Below are 26,033 nucleotides of genomic sequence, written 5' to 3' on the forward strand. Positions count from 1 at the left end.
AGGTGATGTATGCAGAAGCACCATGCAGTGTTAATCTCTTTTTGAGTAGCGTTGGTTCTGAGACGACGAACCGTTGGTTGACAACTCAACGTTTCGATCAGTGTGGTGCTCTGATTGGCTTCAGGAGGAACACGTGATAAACACAGGAAATGTTGAGTCGAGTTGTCAACCACCAGTTCTTTTCAGAACCAACTACTCAAAAGAGATTAACACATGATACTACCGCAAATCTCGCCTGATTGTACAACACACAGAAGACTTAGAATGACAATCAGACCAAGAATTATGAAAACAGGGGAATTTGTAGAAATACAAAAACAAATAGCAGCCTAGGAATTACCAAAAGCGAACTAAATCACTGTCTGAAAGGGCAATCCCATAAAGAAGAATACAACATTCAATCAGACGGACAAATACATGGAAAGATTTACATACACTCTTGCAAAACCATTATAAACTATGTTATAAAAACATGTGTTTTACATGTATATTGATACATTATAGCTCAGTGTGTAAAATAAATAAAAACAAAATTGTGGTCAAATGTCGACTTTGACTTTCTTCTTTGCATTCTGTTGAATATCACAGTATACTTGCTTATCAACACAAATGAGATCAATTATCCCTGCTAGTTCAAATATAAGCAGATGACATGTTTTAAAATTGAGTGGAATAATATATGACTTTCTTCTTTGCATTCTGTTGAGTATCACAGTATACTTGCCCATCAACACAAATGAGATCAATTATCCCTGCTAGTTCAAATATATAAAGCAGATGACATGTTTTAAAACTGAGTGGAATACTATGTAGATTGCCAGACTTGTTCGCTCGGTCGTGAGCTTACTGGCCAAACATGAAAGCCACTGGCGTTAGATCTGCTGTCCAGTGTAATTCGAGCCGTGTATAAACTGTCCACATGACATGCAGCCAAGTAGTCATCTGTACAGTTTATCATGTTTAAAGGCAAAGTTTTTTTTTTTTTTTTTTTTTAACAGTTTGGTTGCTGTAGATTGCCAGACTTGTCCGCTCGGTCGTGAGCTTACTGGCCGAACATGAAAGCCACTGGTGTTAGATCTGCTGTCCAGTGTAATTCGAGCCGTGTATAAACTGTCCACATGACATGCAGCCAAGTAGTCATCTGTACAGTTTATCATGTTTAAAGGCAAAGTTTTTTTTTTTTTTTTAACAGTTTGGTTGTTGTAGATTGCCAGACTTGTCCGCTCAGTCGTGAACTTACTGCTGTCCAGTGTAATTCGAGCTGTGTATAAACTGTCAATGTACACGTACATGACATGCAGCCAAGTAGTCATCTGTACAGTTTATCATGTTTAAAGGCAAAGTATTGTTTTTTTTAACAGTTTGGTTGTTGTTGTAATCTTAAATATGCGTATACAACATACAATAAAGCTAAACAGTGAAAATATTGTTTCAAAAGGTTTTTGAGAAAATGTGGTGTGGTTTTGTCCGCGCAGGAAGAAAAAATCCATACATGTAATTGGAATACACAATCTGAGAAACGCTTCATGCAGAAAAACTTTCTCAGATTGAAATAGTTTCATAGAATCCCTCTCTGTAAAACCACATTCCTTTTATTAGAGAATTGTTTCTCAAAACACCGTACAAACTATCAACAGCTGCAGTGCTTCATCTTTACAAAGTGATCGTTTTCATGGTCAATTATTTTTAGTAATAAGGAAGCCGTAAACCCTCCCTTTAAAGTGTGTACAATGTACGCAGAGGACGTAGAAACTGAAGAATCGTGATTTGCAAGCATCAAGACCCCCTTAAGAGCAAGTAGGTTCCTGTCATAGGGGACGAGCCCTGTCTGGGTCTCATGGCAACCATACATGCAATCATCCGTCCGACGGTTCAGCGTTGGGGTCTAATTGAGGGCCCCTGTTTACACAGGAGATTGCCGAGTAATTAAGGAGCATCTATCAAGGCCCCCGGTTTGCTTTTACACTAAGCAGCCTAGGACACGATTTCCTTGCTCCGGGGGTGAAGACCACAAGACATTAAAATAAACAAATCCCGAGACTCTTTTTTTACAACCTGTGCTACTTACCGATCTCCCTAACAAAACAAAAAACAAACAACAACAGGGCCCAATTTCATGTCTCCGCTTACCGTAAGCACAGAATCAGTGCTTACGAAAGCAGGGATTTTTGTGCTTACGGCAAGCGTATTTCACGGGTTAGTGGCAAAGTTGGGCTTCTGCGCGTGTGTACTCAGCGTTACTAGGCATTCTTTGCTTACAAGGCTAGCCCAGAAATTCACCGCTTTCACGTAAGCGGGGAATCGTGATCGTAAGCGCAGAATTCGACGGTAAGCAGAGCCATGAAATTGGGCCCAGTTATTGTACATTACAGCGTTGACACACTATGGTGTGAAGGTAAAAACCAAAATTGATATTCCTTATCCCTGATGCAAATTAAACATCCATTAAATCGTTGCAGGACCCGCTGCCAAAACATAGGATTTTGAATAGCCTCTAGCTACCGGGCAATTTCGGTGGTCTAGTTGGTGTGACACTGCTCTAGAATTGCAGAAAAGGTCGTGGGTTCGAATCCCACCAAGTATTATGCTTGTGATTGTTTCTCCTCCTCAGAACTCGGGAAGGTACTGAGTATACAGTGCTAGCACACATGAGTGTAAGGATAAAACCAAATAAAAAAACAATTATTGCATCCGCATTTCCACAGTGATCCAGTTTATTCACTGGCAACCATACAACAAGTACCAGCTGGCTGTTTGTATGACTTATTGTGACTTGAATGTTGATTTTTGTTATCCACAAAAACAAGTAGGCCTACATGAATGTTATCAATATTGACTTAAATACAAAGTCCTGAAAATCATTCATAAAACTATTTTGATACCAGGGTCAAATTTCAAATATTACTTAAAGGTAACAACAATTCAGGACAACCTGACCTGTGCTCAATATTTATGGCTCTGCTCACCACCCAATTCTGCGCGTACGATTACCCATTCTCTGTTTATGTGCAAGCACTGAATTTTTGCGCTAGCTGTGTTAACACATGATGCTAGCGCCAAAATTCCCCGCTAACCCTTGTAGGCTTGACCTACATGTAAATAAGCACAGAATTCCCTGCTTCCGCAAGCGCCAATTCTTTGCTTACGGTAGATGTACCATGTAATAAAAGTAATAATAATAAAACCATTCTTATATAGCGCATATCACCGTGAGGTCCCTATGCGCTGTAAAAGGAAATCAAATAAAAATAATAATAATAAAACCATTCTTATATAGCTCATATCATTGGAGGTCCCTATGCGCTGTAAAAGGAAATCAACAATTATTGTACAAAGTAAACAGATATATTTTTAACCGGGTTTTGAATTGTTCTGATGTCTCAGCCTGTTTGACAACCTCTGGAAGACTGTTCCATGACTGAACTGCTGCATATTGGAAAGAGCGGGAACCGTACGACTTGGTTTTGATAATAGGGGGAGTCAGAAGGGATTTATTTGAAGATCGCAGATTCCTGGTTGTTTTGTACTCCTGAACTAAGCTTTGAAGATAAACAGGGGCAATACCATGGACACATTGATAAGTCAGAACCAAAACTACAGCTCGAATTCAGTGGCACACAGGGTTTGGATACCCCCACACACTGGTCTTGTCATTGCAGACTATTTTGATAATCAAGACTAATGCGTAAACACAATTCAAGGTTCACAGGCTTTCCTCTTCACATCCCAAGGTCAAGAAGAGTAAAAAACAGAAACACCTCAGCGTCTACTAAACGGCAGCACTGTGTTAAAAAGCCTCTCAAGTCATAAACATAGATGTAGACATAATTTTCGATCAATGGGAGACTTTTGGACGGTCCTTTTTCACAGTTCTCGCCAGAAGTGCGCGTGCCCTGACCCAGCTGCGCATTACTGAGCATGTGCGCACACACGCAGAGCCGCAAAAAAGGAACATTATAACTGCGGCCGCCAGCGTCTCAAAAGTCTCCAACTGCAATAACGATATTGTTCAATGGGAGACTTTTGGGCGATACTTTTTCACAGTTCTCGCCAGCAGTGCGCATGCTCAGACCTACCCACGCAACACTGAGCATGTGCACGCACATGCAGAGCCGCAAAAAAGGACCATTATGTCTGCTGCCGCCAGCGTCTCAAAAGTCTCCCACTGCAATAACAATGTTGATGACAAATTACATGTCAATTCAACATCATAACCAGAGTCTTACGTAAACGGGGCTTGAGCTTGGGGTAAAATCCCACAAGACCACAGGGTTTGTACTGTAGCTCAAATTCTTTGGTGGACCAAAATTTTGTTTACACGAGCAGAACCAAAATGAGGAAAAATAATCCTGCGTCCTACAAATACATACATTTAAATGCATTCGGACATTGAGAAAGTTTATCTCATCGATCTTTGCAGTAGTATATTAAAGGTATATTACATTATAGACTTAAAAAAATAAAAAGTTCAGACTCAAAGTCAACATTTGAACAAACTTGTTACTGTTATAGATATTACACAGTGATCTAACAGTATTATTAGAATCGAACAATAAAAAAAAAAACAGGGATTTATTTCAACTGGTAATTTTGCATAGCAAGACATTATGATTGAATATATTTTGTGCACACTGAATGCTGATATTGAGTAGCGAATGCTGATTTTTGAGTAGCAACCCACACATTTTGTGTAGCATTCTGCTCTGCTATACAAGGGGAAATCGTTCACAGAATGTACTACATCGTTGGTAAGAATTTTACTGCAAACAAATACATGTACGTAGCACAAGGCAGCACACAGCAGATCTCTCCACAAATAGACTCTGCAAGTCTCGCGCATAGTCAAACTGGTACAAGAACCTTGTGTTGTATGTTTATCGTGTGAAGGCAACAAAAACTGTGCACTTTAACGTGGATAATAGTTCAAGACCTACATTTGTACATACACTGTAGTGACAGTACATCTACTCGACGGGGACAAAGTTCAAAATAATTTCCATGCAAATTTAATTACAGACTTCCAATATGATCACCACAGACAAATTCAACGGAAATCCCAAACAAGAACTTACGACGGGGGAACTCATTAAAAAAAACACATCTATAATCAAAGGATTGTTAGTTTCAAGCATGTTCAGACTTACAAGAACCTTGTACATGTATATGTTTTCATGTGAAAGAAGTTTTGTGCAAGAAAATGTGCATTTAAATTATGCAAACTGTTCACGAGTGTACATTACACACATTTTGCATGTGCACCATGTACAGGGTTTAAAGTCAGACTCGAACAAAATAGACACTTCCATACACTTCCAGACACTTCCATAGGTGGTTCTAAGCTAAAATCTGAACATTGTATACGTACATGTACTACCCAACTGTTTCAATATAAATGAATACATCTAATTTGCAAACTGCTTTGCTTCCCAAATGACCAACAGGATAAATGCAAAAAAAACCCATTTTAATGTACAGGAAACGTTTTGACCCTAGCAGAGAGCTTTCCTCCGAGAGGCTCATTAAGCCTTTGCTAAGGAACCCCCTCAGGTAAAAATGTGAGTCCATTAACCACGTTGACAAATTTTTGTAAGTGGATACATACAAATGTAGTGGATACAATATGGAAAGATCTGTGGTTACACCATGTAGACTATCTCTAATGAGTTGGGGTGGTTCTGAAACGAACCGTTGGTTTCAACTCGACGTTTCGATCAGTATGCACTGATCGTCTTCTGGAGAAAACTGGTGGATACAGTGTATTTGTAATACACACATTATCTACATCATGGTGTACATGTAGGCTACTAACTACATTGTACGTTTCCTCCATGATTGTACATGTAGTGTATTGCTCGTAAATCACCAAGTGGTTTTATCAATGTCAGTGTTCTGCAGTTGCTTCAGGATGACCATGTTTCTTACTCTATGGTTGGACCAGTAGTAAAAACAGAGTGATTTATGTAACATGGCAAGCTACAGGACAAGCAGGCACATGTATGTACATGTAGATGTAAGGCCACATAAAAAACAAAAATTGTTGATCGTCCCCGCCCGACCATTCAAAACCCCCCGACCCAATTTTTTTTTTTTTTTTTTTTTTTCTCCATGTCTGGATAGCTCTTTATACTTTTACTGCCCAGATTTTTCAGCTGATATTTTTTTTCAAAGAAGGTTGTTATTCATGTTGGCAAAGCAAGAACAATTCTTCAAATATTTACTTGGGCTACAGTGTGCTTAGTTGATTGAAAAAGTTTACAGAAAATGTCATCTAGGAGTTAAATTTGTTTGACAAAACTATTGAAAACATCAAAAACACACAAAACCTCTGATTTATAGTGATTGTGATGATTTCTTTATTCTTTATTTCATATTTGGCATGTCAACAAAACTAAAAAAAAAAAAAAACCTCCCTCCCTCCCCATCCGCAAAAAAAAAAAGACGATCAACAATTTCTTTTTTTTTATGGGGCCTAACCATAGAGAAAGGTTTCTCTATGATATAACAGAGCTGCCAACATTTGCATCTTGCAATCATGTAGATTTGGCACACCAATCAGGGAGATATTCAGAATTTTATTCAACATACTGTAATTTGTAAAAGGGCAAAAATTTCAAGAATCAGGTAGATTTTGCACACCAATCAGGGACATGTGTATACATTCATCATACATGTCTAGGTACAAAGTTTCCATAAACAGGGAGATTGTCAAACTGGTCCATCACAACATGGAAAGATTGGTCCCTTTTTCCTGTTTGCATCCAAGTACTGTGCATTTCTGCAATTAACTTTTAAAAGGCAAACTCAAGGTTTCAGGCAAGGCATTTTGATGTTTCTTCTACATGTACATCGAAATTCCCTCATTGGAGTGATGAAAAATGCATGCTGTCTACGTTAAAGGGGTCCTTGGGCATCTCAAGTTTTACCTACAGGTCCTTTATGAACTTGTGGCTATATGACAAAACATGTAGAAAGATGCATGAAATGTCATCAAAAACGTACTGTGTGTACATGTTTAGCAAAGTTTATGTCAGTTTATTCCATAGAAAACAAGTACATGTGTAGCAGAGTTCTCTCAATGCACATGCTGGGGTATCAGCCTGTTAACAAACAGACCGATTGCGCTCCGTGCGTCACGTGACCTAAAGTGGGTGTTGGATGTAAACAAACACGGCGTACTCCATATAAACGTGCGTTAAAAAGACATGATTATTGTTGCAATTTGCTGCAAAAAAAAACAACTAAATTCTCGAAATCAATGAAGAATATTTCGGAGTCTGTAACATGAGACCTTACCAGTGGCTGAACAATGCCAGTAATGGGTAACCACAGTTCCACTTAGTTTTTAATAGGAAAACCCACGAGAGTGTTCACATGATTTCATGTGTTTGTGCATGGAAAGTGTGGTTTTGCATTGCCCTCATTGTAATGATTTTGCTGCCAATATTTTCAATAGAAATTTCATTAAGAAGCTGCAAATCCCTTTATTTTCACCCTCAAATTATTTTGTTAGAAGGTGTGGCTGTCAGGGAGTCGGACACCTTCGCGATCTCCATTATCACAGCCCAACTTCATGCCGTGCATATAGCAAAACCCACGGCGCGTGAGCTCGCTCAAACTGCAGTCATTTACATAGTCTAACCACACTCGCAAAAGAAACCTCTTTTGTAGTAAAATACTGGGAACATCAAACAGCAAATGTGATTTAAAATCAATGTCACAATATCCAACTTTATAAAAAGGGTTCAGTTTTTAGTTAAAAGTTTTATTTATTGAAAATACAGCCAATTATGGTCCTTCGGTACGAGTCTTCCCATGTCTTTACTGTGTAGCTGTGGTTTTCTATACCCACTATAGGTCACGTGATCACATGTAAACATTGGCAGCGCAATTGGTCTATTGCTTGACGATATGTGCAAACTTTTGGTTTTTATTATTATTATTATTATTATTATTATTATTATTATTATTATTATTATTATTATTATTATTATTATTATTATTATTATTATTATGTGGGTTCAGTGGGTCCCGAATGGCGCCCCAGTTTAAAAAAAAACTGGGGAGAACCCCGTATACAAACATTTTTATTGAAGTACAAACGTTGACATACATGTACAACGCTTTAATAGACTTTTCAGGCTGTTTCGTCACATTTGCACCGATATTTCTTATGGGGCAACAACAAACCAATCTAAGATAGGAAAAACATTATGCCTGCATATAATATTGTAATGGACCATGGTACCTGCAAAATTCACTGAATTAATTTGCATTGCTGGATTTATACAGTCCTTGAATTGCCCAATTTAATTGGAGTGTACAATCATACTGTAACTGTACGTACAGTAAATGTACTTTTCTTGTTTTTAAAAAGGTTTTAAAAAACATGAACCTCTAGTGGTGGATTGGGAACAGGGGGATATTATACAATTGTTGCAAGCTGTGGCCGGGTCCATAAGCCTTTTTGAGGTATGGCGGACACATTGCTACAACACTGTAAAGTTGTGGTAAATTTGTGCGTATTGACCATAGAAATAGAACAAATGTTATTCAGTGAAGTGCGCATTTTAGGCGACTCTGCGTTTACACGTAAACCTAATGACCACCAACATGGTGAGCGTGGCATCAGTCGCGGCGTGTGACGCGCGCGTATCACGTCCGCCATACCTCAAAAAGGCTTATGATGTTTTGTACACCTGAGGGAAGAATTGGCAACCAAGACAAAGCAGAGAGCACCATTTACACATTTCAAGAATGCACATGAGTATGTCCGTTTACCAGGGCAGACCAGGGGTGAAGCAACCATGGTGTTAAAATGCCGGCTGTTAATCCCCAGAGGGTAACCCCAGGGAATCAAGTACATGTACATGTAGTGTGACAAAATATTTGGAAGACTTGACTTTCTTCTCTCTATTTCTACAAACCTGATAGTCGAGGTCCGAGACGTTGAAGCGTTCCCTTAGATTCCTGAACACCAGAGGGCAGTATTCTTTGACTTTGAAGTGGCTCGGTAGGTTTTCTCTACAATTGCAAAAAAAAAGAGAAGAAAAACAAGAGATTAAAAAATGACTGGAATTCGTTAAGTTATCTTGATGATCCATTTGAAGTTTACACCCAGGTCCATTTTTTAGTAAAGTTGATCAAAATCGCTTAGCACAGAAGTTTTGGGCTAAGTAGACAGCTTACATGTACCTTCTGAAGAAACTACTGCCTCTGATGAACACTAATGTAACAACTTTGAACCATTGGCTGTTAAAATGTTCACAGGTTGGTTGTATGGTGTGTTTATTGAGAACTTGAGTAAAAATGCATGAGTGTAATGGGCTAAATTTCATGGCCCTGCTTACTACAGAATGTTATACCCCAGTCATACATAGTCGCCCCTTCTACTGCGATGGAAAAATGCCATCGCGTGGCCAATCGTGGACCAATTGTGGGCCAAACGTGGGAGGATGGGAAGCTTCAAGCTCTCCCAACGCTTTATTTTGAACATGTTCAAAATGAAATCCACCCCTGTAAATATATCCTGCATGTAACAAAGATTGAGCCTCCATGATCTGAACCATCTTTATTACAGATAACCCAGTCAGCACAGCTGCTCATTTTGTTCTTTCTGTATAGAAAGACAAACAAGGACAGGACTGGGGTTTTTGTTAAGAAAAAAGAAACAGCAGGGAAAGTAAGTCGTTTGCCAAGATATTCATAAATACAGATTACAAAGTGTTAGTTTATTAAACTCTGTTCATTCCAGACAGAGGCTTCCAGCCCATCCCGTGTAAATATTCAGCATTCATTGTTCACAAACAGCCACGAAGGTTGCTGACCAAAAAAAAAAAAAAAAAAAAAAAAAAAAACAGGGGCTCCAAATCCAATCCGGTATGGCAATGTTTTTCCTTCTGATAAAGATAAAGAAATGTGTCGTTATTCACAGCATCGTGCCAGAAAAACAGGAACTGTACTGGATCAAGCCAAGTGATAGGAATACGTGTTGCCGACAGGAAGTCATGACCTTCTACCATGTCTATAATTGTAATCACATACTATTCTCTGGTCTTCGGTTAATTCGGAGTTCCACCTCTAAGTCAACAGAGGCTTACTGAATACATATAATACTTGTGTACACAAGCCATGATACTCCATCCGAGGAAAAAAGTAGGACATTTTATCCAGTACAAGGCCTGGCTTCTGGTGTAGGCTGTATTAGATTTTCCAGGCCTTATAAATAACAATTGATAATAATAATAATAGTATTTCTATAGCGCCTAACACCTCCAAAAGAAAGTCTCTAAGCGCTCAGAGGAAAACAAAAGAATAATTAAGTATGTGAAGATTTAAATAGATATTGTTTTGAGAAGAGTCTTGAAACTTGAGATCGTGGTGGCTTGTTTGATGTGTTCCATAAGTGAGGAGCAGCAAACTGATAACTACGTTAACCATATGCTTTGGTGGTAACTTTAAGAATAACGAGGGTGTCTTTGTTAGCAGAACGGAGGTTTCTAGTGGGAGTGTATGGAGTTAGTAGATCTGATTTGTCCAAGGGCAACACAATCGGAAAACACACTCCACTGAGTAGGAAGAATTATAGCATGCCTGAATGTACAATTTACAGTCACAAATAGTGTTTTGTCATATTTATAATGTACACAACTTCAAAGTTACTCTCAAACTCTCCTTTTCAAGATGTATTTCTTTTATTCATAGTTTTGTTGCTTCCCAATGCTAACAGCTGCAAGTTTTCCCCAATTTGATTTTTATTCTCTGAGGCAATTTTTTAAGCTTTAAGAGTGCCAGTAAAACTACGACTGGAGTCTGGCTTATCTGGCAGTCTTGATTTTAACAAACATTAAACCTCCCCTTTAATATTATTTTAATAATCAAATGTTGACTTTGAGTCCGATTATTAAATATCTTTCAGTTTTGTTCAGTATGAAAGTGCTGTTACCCGTAAGATCAAATAAAACAGCTTCATTGCGATACTGTGTCCGGCATGAAACTTGGTTATTGGAAAAAAAAGTAAGAAAACAAGTTTTGAGTACAAAAACTAAAGGGCTGACTTACTTGTCCATATGGTGCATTGTTTAATATATTTTTTGAGGCTATTTAAATCACAGTGTTCCCAAGGGCAACAAGGATAGAAATCAGGCTAAAGTAGGAAAAAATATCATGTCTACTGTGTAAGACAAGTTATTTTGCCATATTACGATTCTGGGGTTGATTTCACACAGAGCTAGGACTAGTCCTAAGAGATATCAAAAACGTACAGCTACATGGAGTCCTAAGTTAGGACGAGTTACTCGTCCTAACTCGAGATAAGACTAGTCCTAACTCTTTGTGAAATCCACCCCTGGTGTTGTAAGTTGTAACAAATTTTCTGGTCCAGTAAAACTTTCAGCTCTATGGGTGCGTTCAGACACGGTACTAAAGTTGGTTTAACTCATGGTTTAACCCGATCGAGTTCAACTCAGTGTGTCTGAATGGTTTTAAAGTTAGTCCGAATCGAGTTCAACCTACAAAAGATAAACCGTCCAGGGAGGGGGTTTATCTTTAGACCGCTTTGGGTTTAACTTTTAACACTGTGTGTGGACAGAATAAAAAATACCACATCCGGTTTAACTCACAACAGACGACCCATTGACCTCCGTAATCATTATGTAAACACACGGTGACCAATGAACAGGCCAATAAACAGAATGTTAGAGTCACGGGGTTGCGTTTGCTTTGACCTCTTAAAACCAAAGATAAACCGTATCGGGTTTAACTCACTGCTGTCTGAACGCAAGGGTTTTTTATTTTTACGACCACCCCCTGCTGCTCGTAGAAGTTAAACCGGTTCGGGTTTAACTTAGTACGCTGTCTGAACATACCCTATGTTACTGTACATACCCTGTGGTTTTTTTTCTCTGTATTTTAAAACTAATTCAAGCCTTGCTAATTGCAGGGTTGGTTTCCTCCAAACTTTTCAATGATTAGCCAGCAGAACCCGAGTTACTACACTTTATTGGTCCATATTTCATATTAAAATGGGATGCCTTTCGCCGAAATTGAACTAGCCAGACTAAACCACTGGGCAAGAATTCTGCTTTGCAGCGTTGGTTTCCTCCAAACTTTTCAATGATTAGCCAGAAGAACCCGAGTTACTACACTTTATTGGTCCATATTTCATATTAAAATGGGATGCCTTTCGCCGAAATTGAACTAGCCAGACTAAACCACTGGGCAAGAATTCTGACTGTCAAGTGCTGACCCTTGTGTGTTTTAAGGAACACACTGACATGACATGACTAAACAAACCTGAAGACCTCATTTTTATATATAAACATTTCAGTAACATTCCATAGACGTTGGATTGTTTTCATTTTTCTTGATCCTTGTACCGATGGAGGACAACCAAGAGGGAACGCTTTTATTGAAGCAAGCACCATGAGCACTTGTGTGGATCCAGGCACTAGTTATTATTTATGTACAGACTTGGTATACAAACGGATGCATATTACAAATGTACAGTGTGCGTATGTAAGTTCATTTCTCATGGATTTGTGTGAACATAGCAACAGCAAGTTTTTGTGTTTATTATCTCACCAGTACAAATTGTTCCCCTTATTATTACATAAACACGCATTCCATTTACACTTTTAAGAAAACCTGCACAAACTTCCACCTGTACAAAGACAGAAAATAATCCAGAACCTCACGGAACCGTGTGAACGTAGCAACAGCGAGCAATAAGTGCCCTTCACAATCTCCATCAATGCACGTGTTCATCTGATGAGGCGTTCGTTCAGGTCACTGGTCTCAGAGCAAGACCCGCCGACTGATTGCTCCCACTTGTCACTGTGGATCTAGAACTTGATCGTGTCAACGAGCAAATTACATGCACAATATATCAGTGGCACGTATTCGTACTGCACTACTCCCAGTCTCTGCTGAAGGTGCTTGTGGAGTAATATAATTATACAGGCACTGTAGGAAGACCTATGTAGTACATGAACAACACAAGCTGTTTGAATTTAAAGGAACACGTTGCCTTGGATCGGTCGAGTTGGTCTTTGAAAAGCGTTTGTAAGCGTTTGTTATAAAATGCATATGGGTAGACAGGTGTTGTAAAAGTAGAATACAATGATCCACACAAACATGCCTCGAAAATGCACGGTTTTCCTTTTACCTCGTCGACTAACACGGTTGGCCATTTATGGGAGTCAAATTTTTGACTCCCATAAATGGCCGACTGTATTGGTTCGCAGAATAAAAGGAAAACCACGCAATTTCGAGGCATGTTTGTGTGGATCATTGTATTCTACTTTTAAAAGATCTTTCTATCCATTTATAACAAACGGTTACAAACGCTTTTTATTGACCAACTCGTCCGATCCAAGGCAACGTGTTACTTTAAGCACACATAGTACATGTTCATTATTAGAACATGTGAGAATGATGTGTGCTTACGAAGTACATAGACCTACATGTACAATGTAGCCTATTAGTGTGTCCTTTTTCTACCATTTTAGCATTTTGTGAGTCTACATGTAATTTTATACCGCTTTCACAAACATGCTGAGCAGACACAGGTTATATAATATATTACATTGTTTTGGGATGACAAATGTTAATTTTGTATGATATAATTTGCACATACTTTTTCCAGCATCACAACTACAATGCGTACATTGGTTCCAGACATATTTAATTTTATAAAAACAAATTCCTCATGTCCTGTCCCTAACCAACAAACCCCATTGAAAGTCAAATATTGTATAGCAACACGGGCGCAAGACAGGCAATTCCAGATGGAACGTGAAATACCCAATAAATTTTAATCCCTTGGAATGAAGATCTATGTAGTCAAATTAATCCGTGAAAATTTCATTTCAAAAGGTGGTTACGATTTTGAGATATTGCTGAAAATTTGGAGCACTTTAATGTCCAGGCTTAAAGGCAGTGGACACTATTGGTAGTTACTCAAAATAATTATCAGCATAAAACCTCACTTGGTAACGAGTAATGGGGAGAGGTTGATAGAATAAAACATTGTGAGAAACGGCTCCCTCTGAACTAATGTAGTTTTCGAGAAAGAAGTAATTTTCCACAAATTTGATTTCGAGACCTCAAGTTTAGAATTTGAGGTCTCGAAATCAAGCATCTAAACGCACACAACTTCATGTGACACGGGTGTTTTTTCTTTCATTAACATCTCGCAACTTCGACGACTGATTGAGCCCAAATTTTCACAGGTTTGTTATTTTATGCATATGTTGAGATACACCAACTGTGAAGGCTAGTCTTTGACAATTACCAATAGTGTCCACTGCCTTTAAAGAATAATCCGAAATTGGATTACACGATCTGAGAAATGTTTTGTACAGAAATTGTTCTCTAATTGAAATGTTTTTGAATCTTTCTCTCTCTAAAACCATATTCTTTTGAAGGGAACTGTTTCTCAACATGTTATACAGCGTCAACAGCTGTACAGTGCTTCTATAACCAAGTATAATTTCATAGTCGTTAATTTTTGGACTAATTACCAAAGGATACCCTCGCTTTGAAATGAAGGACTGCATTATAACATCCAGTTTGTTCTGTTTCCGCTAATTAGCAAAATCCGTAGGATGATTAATAATAAATAATAATAATATGAAACATTTATATAGCGCTCTACGGAGAACAGAGCGCTTTACATGAGACTATGACAACAAAACAAAAGAAAAACAAACAAACTAGGATGGGTGGGGAAAAAGAAATGTCTTGAGGAGGCTTTTGAAAACAGGCAACGAGATCGCCTCTCTCAGACCCGCGGGGAGCTCATTCCATAGGCGAGGGGCAGCTATGGAGAATGAGCTATCCCCAGCTTTCCGTCTAGTTCTAGGAACGGAAAGCCGGGTCTGATCAGCTGATGAGCGGAGTCGTTGCCTGTATTCATCAGCAGTATTGGAGTTTTGGGAATGAACAAGTTCAACCAGATATGATGGAGATTGGGTGTGGAGGATTTTGTATACATGAGTGAAAATTTTGAAGTTGATACGTTCTTTAACAGGGAGCCAATGCAGCGATGCAATCAGGCCGGCAGAAGGCTGGTCACGGCCACACGCAAATACTAGCCGAGCGGCCTTGTTTTGTAGACGCTGGAGTCGAGCGAGGTCATTTTCGCGGGCACCTACCAAAAGAGAGTTGGCATAGTCAAGACGGGACAAGACCAGACTTCTGACGGCATGATGGCAAGCGCTTTGTGTAATAAACCGGCGAATACGCCATAGATTACGTATGTGGAAATTAACAGTTTTACATACAGAGCTAATGTGATGAGACATATTCAGAGAACAATCAAGCGAGACTCCTAGGTTCTTAACAGATGTGGAAGCAGGAATTGTAAAGTCGGCCAATATTAGTTCAAGATTAGGGAGAGTGGATAAAACATGACTGTTCGCAAAAACAATAAACTCCGTCTTTCCCTGGTTCAGCTGAAGCATGTTTTGAGCCATCCATTTGTTGATGGCAAGCACACATGATGATAATTTGCTGAGTACACGCTGACGATCACCTTCAGACTTAGGGTCAAACTCAGCATAAAGCTGAATATCATCAGCGTATTCATGAAATGAGATACCATGTTGACGAATGATCTCGCCAATGGGATTGGTGTACAAAATGAAAGCCAACGGACCTACTATGGACCCCTGAGGTATGGAATAGGTAAAGATATGATGTCTTGAGAAATCGCCTTTTATCGAAACTTTGGTGGTACGGTTTTTGATATAAGTGCTGAACCAAGTATTGAGAGATTTCTTTCTCTGATACCAGATCTGTAGTCTCAATTAACAAAAAAGCTTCAAATTTTCGGAGTAACTACTAAGAGCACATCCCTCCCCTTTAACGATGTGCAGAAGAAATATTTGATTAAGAGATTCTTTCACGGACTCCACAATGACTTTGGCCCCCGGTAATATAAACGGCAAACAGCAATTCCGTATTAAGCTCCACATCAATAACTGTGATTATAATATGCTCACAGGTGTCCCATTACCTGTTATGAAGAGCGGGTGTGTACACATTAACAAGATACCAAGGCATGAACATTTTTCGATAGGAGCATCGTCGACCAGTTCCCTATTAATTTTGTCCCACCTTTATGGCCCTGAGTGCAATATTGGTAACAATCATCGTGGGTCCGTTGTTATCGATATGCCATCCCAGATACATTTACCAGCGCGTACATGCCCTAATAAGATGATTGCCGACGCCTTGTGCCAAAATTATAAAGTGTCGCATGAGGATGGACGGTTGCGGATCAGCGCACGCATTAAAAAACCATCTCCGCGGCAGCAAGTTCCAACCAAGCGGATCCAGAACTTGGGGGCCTGCCATCTTTTCTGATCAAACTTGCGCAAGTGTGTGCAGGATACAGTGTCCCACCGTCAATAGTGGAGAATTTGCATCAAAAAAACATCTCTGTTACAGCAAGTTCCAACCAAGCGGATCCAGAACTTGGGGACCTGCCATCTTTTTCTGATCGTACATAAATGCAACTGTGTGCCAGATACGGTGTACCACCATCAATAGTGGAGAATTTGCCAATGATCTGACCATAGAGCTACACTTTGTATGTATCAGGACTTGATACTCTACCTCCATGATATCACTATGGAGCTATGATTTCACGAAGTGCTCAGATTCAAGTTACGTTCACCCATGGAAGCACAGATGGCTGCCTGCCTACATTACATGTTGTGTGACTAGTTTTTTATTCACCCGATCCAAATTCGTTACAGTACATGTAGATAGATAGTTACCAGTAGATAATATATTTATTTCAACGTTGCCATGATTAAAGGCACTGGATACATACATTGTATTGGTAACAGTCAAAGACCAGTATTCTCTATAATAGATGTTAAATTTGCATCGGGGATAAAGAATATAAATTTTTGGTTTTTACCCATACACCGATGTGTGTTAGCACTGTATACTCAGTACTTTCCCGAGTCCTGTGAAACAATATCACAGGCATGTTACTCGGGTGGGATTCGAACCCACGACCCTTGCAATTCTAGAGCAGTAGTATCTTACCAACTAGACTACCGAGGTTGCCCGGTAGCTAGAGGCAGTTCGAATCCTATGTTTTGGCAGCGGGTACCGCAACGATATAATAGATGTTAAATTTGCATCGGGATAAAGAATATTAATTTTTGGTTTTTACCCATACACCGATGTGTGTTAGCACTGTATACTCAGTACTTTCCCGAGTCCTGTGAAACAATATCACAGGCATGTTACTCAGGTGGGATTCAAACCCACGACCCTTGCAATTCTAGAGCAGTGTCTTACCAACTAGACTACCGAGGTTGCCCGGTAGCTAGAGGCAACCAGTATTCTCACTTGGTGTATCCCAACATACAGTATGCATAAAATAACAAACCTGTAAAAATTTTGACTCAATTGGTTGAAAGCGAAAGAAGAAAAAAAAAAAAGCCCTTATTCAGATGCATATAGGCTTTAGGCCAAGGAAATCTTTTATTATACGAGTAAAAAATTACCACTATCGACAGCCTGTTAAGCTTGGGCGATATCACGATATTATCGAATATCGCGATATTAATTTGGAAACGATTTCGATATCGGATGGATTTGGTTTGAATCGAAATATCGATATATCGTGATATATCGCAATTATCGCGATAATCGCGATATATCGCGATATCGATTAAATATCGCGATGTATTTGCTAGCTGAGACATCTTGCACCCCATAGGTTTGGAGTAAAACCAGAAGAATAGGTCATTAGAACACCTCTCTTATGCTATGACTGTCTCTTCTACAACTTTCACTTGGAGTTAGAAGACTGATGATGTCAAATTTAATTAATCGCGATTATATCGAATATCGCGATATATTGTCGGCGATATATCGTGAATAAAATAAATCGATATCGCCCAAGCTTACAGCCTGTCTCCCATGCTCCTTACCAACAAGTAATTTTTCATGCTAACAAATATTTTGAGTAAATACCAGTAGTGTCCAGTGCCTTTGACCGAAAGCAGAAAGTCATTTCTCCGAATTCAAAAATCATTTGAGGCTGTTCTCAATGTCAAGTCATGAGTCCCACCCCTTCCCTAAGGAACTACATGTAGGGGCCCTCAGGGGCTGAGACTTTGCCAGCAGACAGCTCTAATTACATCACTTCAGCTAATGTTTAAAATCTCATTCATGGAGAAACAGTACAGGGGAGAGGATCTCTAGACTTGTCTCGCGCATTTTTTTAATTGCAAAAATTCAGCGGACGATTAGCGCTTTCTGACGCTGATACCAGGGCCCCTAATTCATAGCGCTGCTTAACGGTAAGCCGAACAATTTGCCACGGTGCAAGCCTATTTCACAGGCTAGTAAAAAAATTGGGCGACCATATTGCGCGTTTACCATGAATTTGCATTGTGACGTCATTTATTTTCGTGTGGTAAGCACCGGAAGGTTAGCATGCCTTTTCGTGTGCTTACGGTTAAAAGCAGCGCTATGAAATGGAAATTGCACAGTTAGCACAAAATCTACTGCTAAGCAGTGCTATGAAACTGGACCGAGAACTGTAGTCTCAATTATATGTCATAAATTTGTTGATTAAAGGTATGCCCCGAATTGTTTTTGCCAACCAAGCAGTTGCTGGCAGTGTAAGCACTTCATGTAATCCATCATACAGTACATGTATGCATTAAACTGACAATGATCGGCCATCTGGGTGGGTCACAAGAAAATAGTGAAAAACTGAAAACATATTTTACATGACATTGATAAAAAAAAAAGGTGTAAAACGCTCACTGAGCATACCCTCCAAACGGGAAATTAGTTTCATTTATTTCTCATCATGTATGACATTTTTTCAGACAGAAATACTTCAAGTAAAGGGATGTTTTCTACTATCATCATCATTAGACCGTATAAGTTTTATGTAAATCTGTAATCTTATACATGTACAACTTATTTTTCTTCTTAGCAATTCTGTAGTATTCCTTTAACGAAGGACTGCAAACATACAGAGCCTTGTTCTCTGTCAACTAAAATATTGCAAAAATTCAGCCGACGATTAGAGATTTCTGACGCTGATACCTCAGCAGTAGTCTCAACTATAATATGTCATACATAAAGTTTTTTCTTTAAATGCCCAGGGTAAGAAATTTATGAGAATTCCTGAGCAGCGGATAAAAATGTCATTTGTCATACAGTAGATGTACATGTACATGAAACATGATTCATGTATGTGTATGGGGGGTGCGATGCACAGTACACAGTGTACATGTAGGTGTCTCAAATTTTACATTAAAAATGTACACAACAAGTACATGTATGTTGTTGTACATTACATTACATACTCTTTGCACACAGTATTTCACATTAAGATCATAAGGACTGGGGTAGACAGCCCCCCCCCCCCCCCCCCGCAGAAAATGGCATGTCTAGTCAAAAAAAAATTGGTACAGAATGACATACATAAGAGAAGAGGAAATTGTACAATTGAGGCCACACAATTTTGATCTTCCCATCGAGGGAACTCCGCGACTTCCCAAATTTCACAAAAATCTAGAGAACACTATGCTCCAGATTGCACCCATAGGCCTTCTAGAACGGAAATATATATCAAACAAGAAGAGAACATTTCAAAGACCTTGTTTCAATTCAGCATGCTTCATCCAAATATCAAAATATTCTGGAGAACTCTGCGCCTGGAAGTGTACATGTACATTAGGATGCATCCATGAAATTTAATGTTTGAAATCGACTTTAATGTGCACTGCAAAATCCTGATGACTGTTCCACATTACACATTAGTCATGTCAGGGCAGCCAGCCCACAAAATGTATCATGACTTTGGGGGAGGGGCCTGGGTTACGACTGTGTAAACCAATTTCATCTTGGAATGCAGGCCTGGCATTGCATGAAGAACTTGGAATCTATACAGGTTATAATGGCATACATTCTTATGTCCCCGGCCTAATTGTGTTCCTGGTTTCGTGTTCCTGGACTTGGTGTTCCTGGACTTGATGTTCCTGGCTTTAGTGTGCCTGGCATCGGTGTTCCTTGCGTTGGTGTTCCTGGCCTTGGTGTTCCTGGCCTTGGTGTTCCTTGCCTTGGTGTTCCATGCCTTGGTGTTCCTGGCCTTGGTGTTCCTGGCCTTGGTGTTCCTGGCCTTGGTGTTCCTGGCCTTGGTGTTCCTGGCCTTGGTGTTCCTGGCCTTGGTGTTCCTGGCCTTGGTGTTCCTAGCCTTGGTGTTCCTAGCCTTGGTGTTCCTAGCCTTGGTGTTCTTGGCCTTGGTGTTCCTGGCCTTGATGTTCCTTGTCTTGGTGTTCCTAGCCTTGGTGTTCCTGGCCTAAATGTTCCTGGTCTTGATGTTTCTGGCCTTGGTGCTCCTGGCTTTGGCGTTTCGTGGCCTTTGTGTTGCTGGCTTTGGTATTTGTGGCCTTGGTGTTCCAGGCTGTGGTAATCCTGGCCTTTGTGTTTACAGTTGGAACACCAAGTTCCAGGTAGACGGAAAAGGAGACCCAGTAGAGACCCAGTAGAGGACGTACGTCATGGACTTTGGTCGTGTGAATAAAACCTTGTACGCATAATTCATGTTTGATGTCGGGTCAGATGTCAAATCAAAATCGAGGCAAAGCGCGCGACTATCTCTACTTTGCCTCGATTTCGATTTGACACCTGACCCGACATCAGACATGAATTATGCATACAATGTTTTATTCACACGACCAAAGTCCATGACGTACATCCTCTACTGGGTCTCCTTTTCCGTCTACCGTTCCTGGCCCTGGCCACCCTGCCCCCCCCCCCCCCCCCCCCGCCTGGATCTAAATTAATGCATTTAGCTGCTTTAAAGCCAAAATTAATGCTTTAAATTTTCTTCTCAGCAAAAAGATGCAGGATACCAATCACAAATTATACAAGTGGCATGCTATTTTGGCTGGTAACCTTATTCTTATTTGCATAATTTTTTTTGGTGCTTTTTGCGCTTAAAAGCAACTCTATGAAATTGGGACGATCAACTCATCCTCCTTTGCTAATGCAAAGGGATGCACACTGCCGACGACATAATTGACAACTGCCCCCTTACATACATTTGTACATGTACTGCCCCCATACATACATGTACTGCCCCCAAAGGGCTGACTTGGAAGTGCGCTTCCTGGATTTACCATCGAGAAGATAGCCGACAAATGGCTGCCCCGATAATGATCATGATCAATAACTCCAAACAAGAAAAGCTGTTCAATGTGTAGTTACATCATGGTTACATACACACGTACCACCGTTTTCAGTTTCAAGAGTTGTAGACAGATAAAATTGCTTCCTGCTTCTTGCAGGAAATCAACCCAGTTTTGCAGCAAACACAATAACATTGAAGTGTACGCTGTTCTTATTGAGAAGTAGGGGTTGGTTGTAACAGCTCCGGGTGCTAGCTGTTGACACATTGATTGGTGTTATTCAATTAGGCGTGCGAAGTGGACACTAGACTGCTGCTCCTGAGTTGTAGACTAAGCAGCTGCCCCGGGCTGCCAGAGAGATGCTCTGAATGTACTATGAGAAACATTCTCAAGACATTAGTAATAACATTCAATATGCATTGTACGCAATGTTTACATTCAGAGAGAATTAGCGCAATATTTATGTACAATGTAAAGCGCATTGATATGTTATTGTTAAATGGGCTATTATATAGATTGAGACTTGATAAATTGCAAAACAATACACTGTACGCCAATTGTATTGTTTGCAAGCCATTCATGAGATAGATTTGGACAATGTGTGGTACAATAACTTGCTTGGTCAAACAATGAATAAGTGAGCATTCTCAAAATATATTATTTCCATTTTATCAGTCATAAGTAGCTCGCAGAGCAAGTTGAGAAGTGGTGTTTACTAGCCCATAGTAGTTTTACAAGAAAATTACAGTATACATGTACATGTACTTTATACCAGCTATGTAGTCTTGGTGCAAGACGCTGTTGTACACACTCAACTATCGCATACTTGCTCCACATGCCTTGCACCAAGACTAGTGTTAAGGATGAGCCCTAATCAGCATATTTTATGGGAAGGGCAAATAGAACATAAGCACATGAAATCATTTGAGTATTGAGTAGAACTGCATCACTGGGAGATCAAAAGGTTGTTCATTGGCCAATCCTGTGTGACGCGCATCAAAAGGAGGTTGTTCATTGGCCAATCCTGTGTGACACGCATACGCGTTGGCGCTTTTTCCATTGTTCCATCATCAGATTACTTCTAAGGAAAAGGCGGTTTGGTGACATCATGCATTTAGGTCTGTCTCTGAATAAATGGGTAGAGCACCACTTTGTCCATCTTTAAGTTGGGAGGGTAGTGCATTCTGCTTCTTACAGACCGAGCAAGAGGGTAACCCTGTTTCAGCCCCGCGAGTAGGTGGCAACAAGCCCCTTGTGACATTTGATTTGCGCTTGACAGCCCAAATTGGCTAAATGCAGCCCTCATCTTGAAGTGGCAGTCTGGCCTTTTACGAGCGTATCGCGTGATGTTGTACAACTGTTTCAGCCGTTGCTCTCGACCAATAGGAATGAAGAAACTGTCTTATAAGAACAGGTGCAAGCACGCGTGTCACGTCCATGATATAACACTTTTTACTTACAGTGTTATATCATCCGTTCAAACAACACCTTGTGATGCCCCCTTGACCACTCAGAATGGATAAACTGTCTGAGGTATTTATGAATATAAAATACAAGCCCAACAGTCATGTGGGTTTTACACTGGAATCACACTGAGGCCACGGTCTCCGTTGCCCTGGTCTTGGCTTTTTGTGCCCCTTCAATATGTTCCAATGGACTTTTAAGATTTTCCAATGGAAGTGCCCAGCAAAGTAAAAATGGCCTTGCCCTTGCAAAGATGAAATAACAGGTCTGTGGGTACCCCAAAACTCAAGTCCTTTTCATTTAAAACCTCTCTACAATTTATGCTTCTTTCCTTGGTTCATGATTGACAAAACTGGGTCAACACTTGAAATACAATTTATATAATCATGGTTTTGTGGATGAGCAACAGATGCATGTATCGTGTGTACATGTGTAAGTGATACATGTTTGGGGGCGGTAATGAAATCATGCTACATGGCAAACAGACTACATTACAAACACATCCAAATTAAACAATTCTGGTGTGGCTGTCTAGACCAGATATTCTGAGAAAATTTTTCTGAGATCATAATTTTAGTTGTCTGTCCAGGTTTGGTTGTGATAAATAATGCCTACATACATGTATATTGGACAAGCGCACACATTCCAAATACTCATTTATTTATAAACATAATAAAAAATCACTAAACACTGTTTTGATTTAGTAAGAAAAAGGAATGAAAAAGAGGAGGGTCTTTTACCAGGGGTGACATTTTCATAGATTGTTGCTTTTGTTTAGTACAGTGTAGTCTTTTTGGGTCTGTGTTACAAGGAGAAGGGGGGTCATTGTTCTCCTTTAGAGGAGGGGAAATTACAAATTAATTTTTGTGATACATTGGTGTACTCTTTTTCCAATCTATGTAAAATTCTCATTTGAGTGGAGACAACAGGATCTGCAGCCCAGTTCATACTTCATGCGAATGTGAATGCAACGCAAATTTGACGTGAATTTGACGTCACAACTCTATATTCGCAGCGATATTCGCAAGAGATTTGAGCACAACTGAACTGCTGCGAATTATTCGTTGCGAATATGTGGCGTCAACATTTGTATCGCATTCCCATAAAGTATGAACCGGGCTTTAGTAATGTAAATCGCAAATGTATTAATACCCTTCCATTGCAATTTTTAAAACATCAAATACATCAATATTTATTCAAAACAACCTTAAATTTGACCTTTTGCTCCATTTAGTTGTTGAAATCCAATGATGTCATGTTTAAATTTTTGCTCTAAAACAGTCAGTTTTAAAACAAAACAACCCATGATACAAAAATGTTGAGACCCATTTTTTCTCAGAATGATGCTATAAGATATTTTGGGTAATCATTGACAAACATTACACTGTAAGAGTATCAAAAACAATGGCAATTTGCACCGACTGGTAATTATTCCCCATGTCACATGATGTAGACTCTGTCTATTGGGAAATGAGTACATCACAAAATCAAATTGGTCATATCCCTTCCTCTCTAGCAGTGGTTTGCTGGCCAAATGCAAGTTAAATCGCCCAAGGACCAGTTAAAATTTGCTCCAAGTGGTCCAGCTGGCTAGTTTAGTGTATGGAAATCATTCCCCTTTAATTAAAGGGGTGCGTTTTGGTACTGTTTCGGTTGAAATGGCTATTTAGTATAATAACTGGCCAATGACCGAAACAGTTGTTGGTTAGGACTGCCAAAACACACCCCTGGACACACCCACTGGGGCTCCGCACTAGGTCCCACTGGGTAGTCACTGGGAAAGTTAAAGGGGCAGTCCCCGGGATTACTTACTTGTTGTACAGGTGATTGTCTACTTTCATCTTGCTGTAGGCTTTGAAGTCATCTGGTAGCAGCATGACTGGGATGGTCACATGGCTTAATTCATTACTCTGCAAAGAAATAAAAGCAGAAAATTGACCACTTTGCATTTTCTCCAATTTTTAGGCAGGATGCAAAATAAGAAAATGTGTCCTGTAGCCAATCCATTAAGCTCCGCCCTTTGACCCTAAACTTACACAGTCCTCCCTCCAAAAATGAACCGAGGTGATTTGTGGAGAATTGAGGTTGGTTTACACCGTAGGTACTACTGGGTGCACTGGTTGAATTTGGCAGGTTGAGGCAGCATTATTCACACCACACGACATGTACAGGGTAGCTCAGCTTTAAGCCATTATACACTTTCGGTAAACAGTATTGTCCAAGTCCCACACTTCGTGTATCACAACTTATATATAAAATAACAAACCTGTGAAAATTTAGGCTCAATCGGTCATCGGAGTCGGGAGAAAATAACGGGAAAACCCACTTTTGTTTCCGCACGTTTCGCTGTGTCATGACATGTGTTTAAAACAAATCCGTAATTCTCGCTATCGAGAATTTATATTCTTTTAATGTTTTCTCAAAAAGTAAAGCATTTCATGGAATAATATTTCATTAAAAGTCTTTCACCATTACCTTCTGTAAACCCTGTAAATTATTTGTAAATCTGTAAAAAAAAAAAAAAAAAAAAAAAATCTGTACCGAAAGTGTATAATGGCTTTAAATCTGGTTGATTTTGGACTTAGGAGGGTTGAAGCGAGATCCATACATATATTTCCACTCAACCAGTTGTAGGGCTGACACAGTGGGGATCCATCACACTAATAGGTCGATTGTTGAAGATTGTAATCGAATTGATTATATGGAGGATTTGGGAAAGCTTCTTGATGGTCATCAATTTAAGGCATAGTGCTTGTGCTAGCAGTCACCTAACAATCACAACTGGGAATATTCCACAACAAAACCATGATGTGCTTTTTTTGGGTAGTCATTTGGATTGATTCATTTTGCATAATTGTGTAGAGTGCAGGACACTGCTCTATGACAGGCCTATAACTATGTACACGGAGGCCATGGCCTATGTTGCCCCCGGTCTTGGCCTTGGTGCACCTTCACAAATTTCCAAACAGACTTTTTAAGCTTTCCAAAAATCTGACTAGATCAGGGGTCGATTCCAAAAAGAAATAGAACTAGTCCTAATTAGGACTAGTTCTAAGAGATATTAAAAACTTAAGGCTAGTCCTAAGTTAGGACTAGTAACTCTTCTTAACTCAAGATAAGACTAGTCTTTACTTTTTGTGAAATCCAGCCTAGGTCAATGAGAGAGGGAAAAGTTGGCAAGGAAAATCATGAGAGATTTATTCACAAAACGCCAGACAAATGCAGTGGCAGGCTAGGAATAATTACATGCATGTAACAAAACAAACGTTAGAGCGAGGTACAAGGAAATCATTAGTGCTGTGTTGGTGCTCAGGAAATAGATCTGTTATACAGGATATACATCATTGATTGGAAGAAAATTCACTTCCCCAACACATCAAAGAAACCAAAATG

General features: G+C 39.6%; 1 protein-coding gene across 2 annotated transcripts in view; it reads right to left on the reverse strand.

Moving 5' to 3' along the window:
- Positions 1 to 26,033, reverse strand: part of LOC139948697 (phosphatidylinositol 5-phosphate 4-kinase type-2 alpha-like) — a 50,648-nt gene that overhangs the window by 23,019 nt on the left and 1,596 nt on the right. For both annotated transcript variants that reach the window (XM_071946954.1, XM_071946953.1), the window contains exons 2-3: positions 24,453 to 24,550; positions 8,925 to 9,021 (exon numbers count right to left, since the gene is read on the reverse strand). In XM_071946954.1, the coding sequence (XP_071803055.1) occupies positions 8,925 to 9,021; positions 24,453 to 24,550 (195 nt within the window). The remainder of the gene's footprint in view (positions 1 to 8,924; positions 9,022 to 24,452; positions 24,551 to 26,033) is intronic.

Source organism: Asterias amurensis, chromosome 16 (assembly GCF_032118995.1).
Source record: "Asterias amurensis chromosome 16, ASM3211899v1".
Taxonomy (NCBI): Eukaryota; Metazoa; Echinodermata; class Asteroidea; order Forcipulatida; family Asteriidae; genus Asterias; species Asterias amurensis.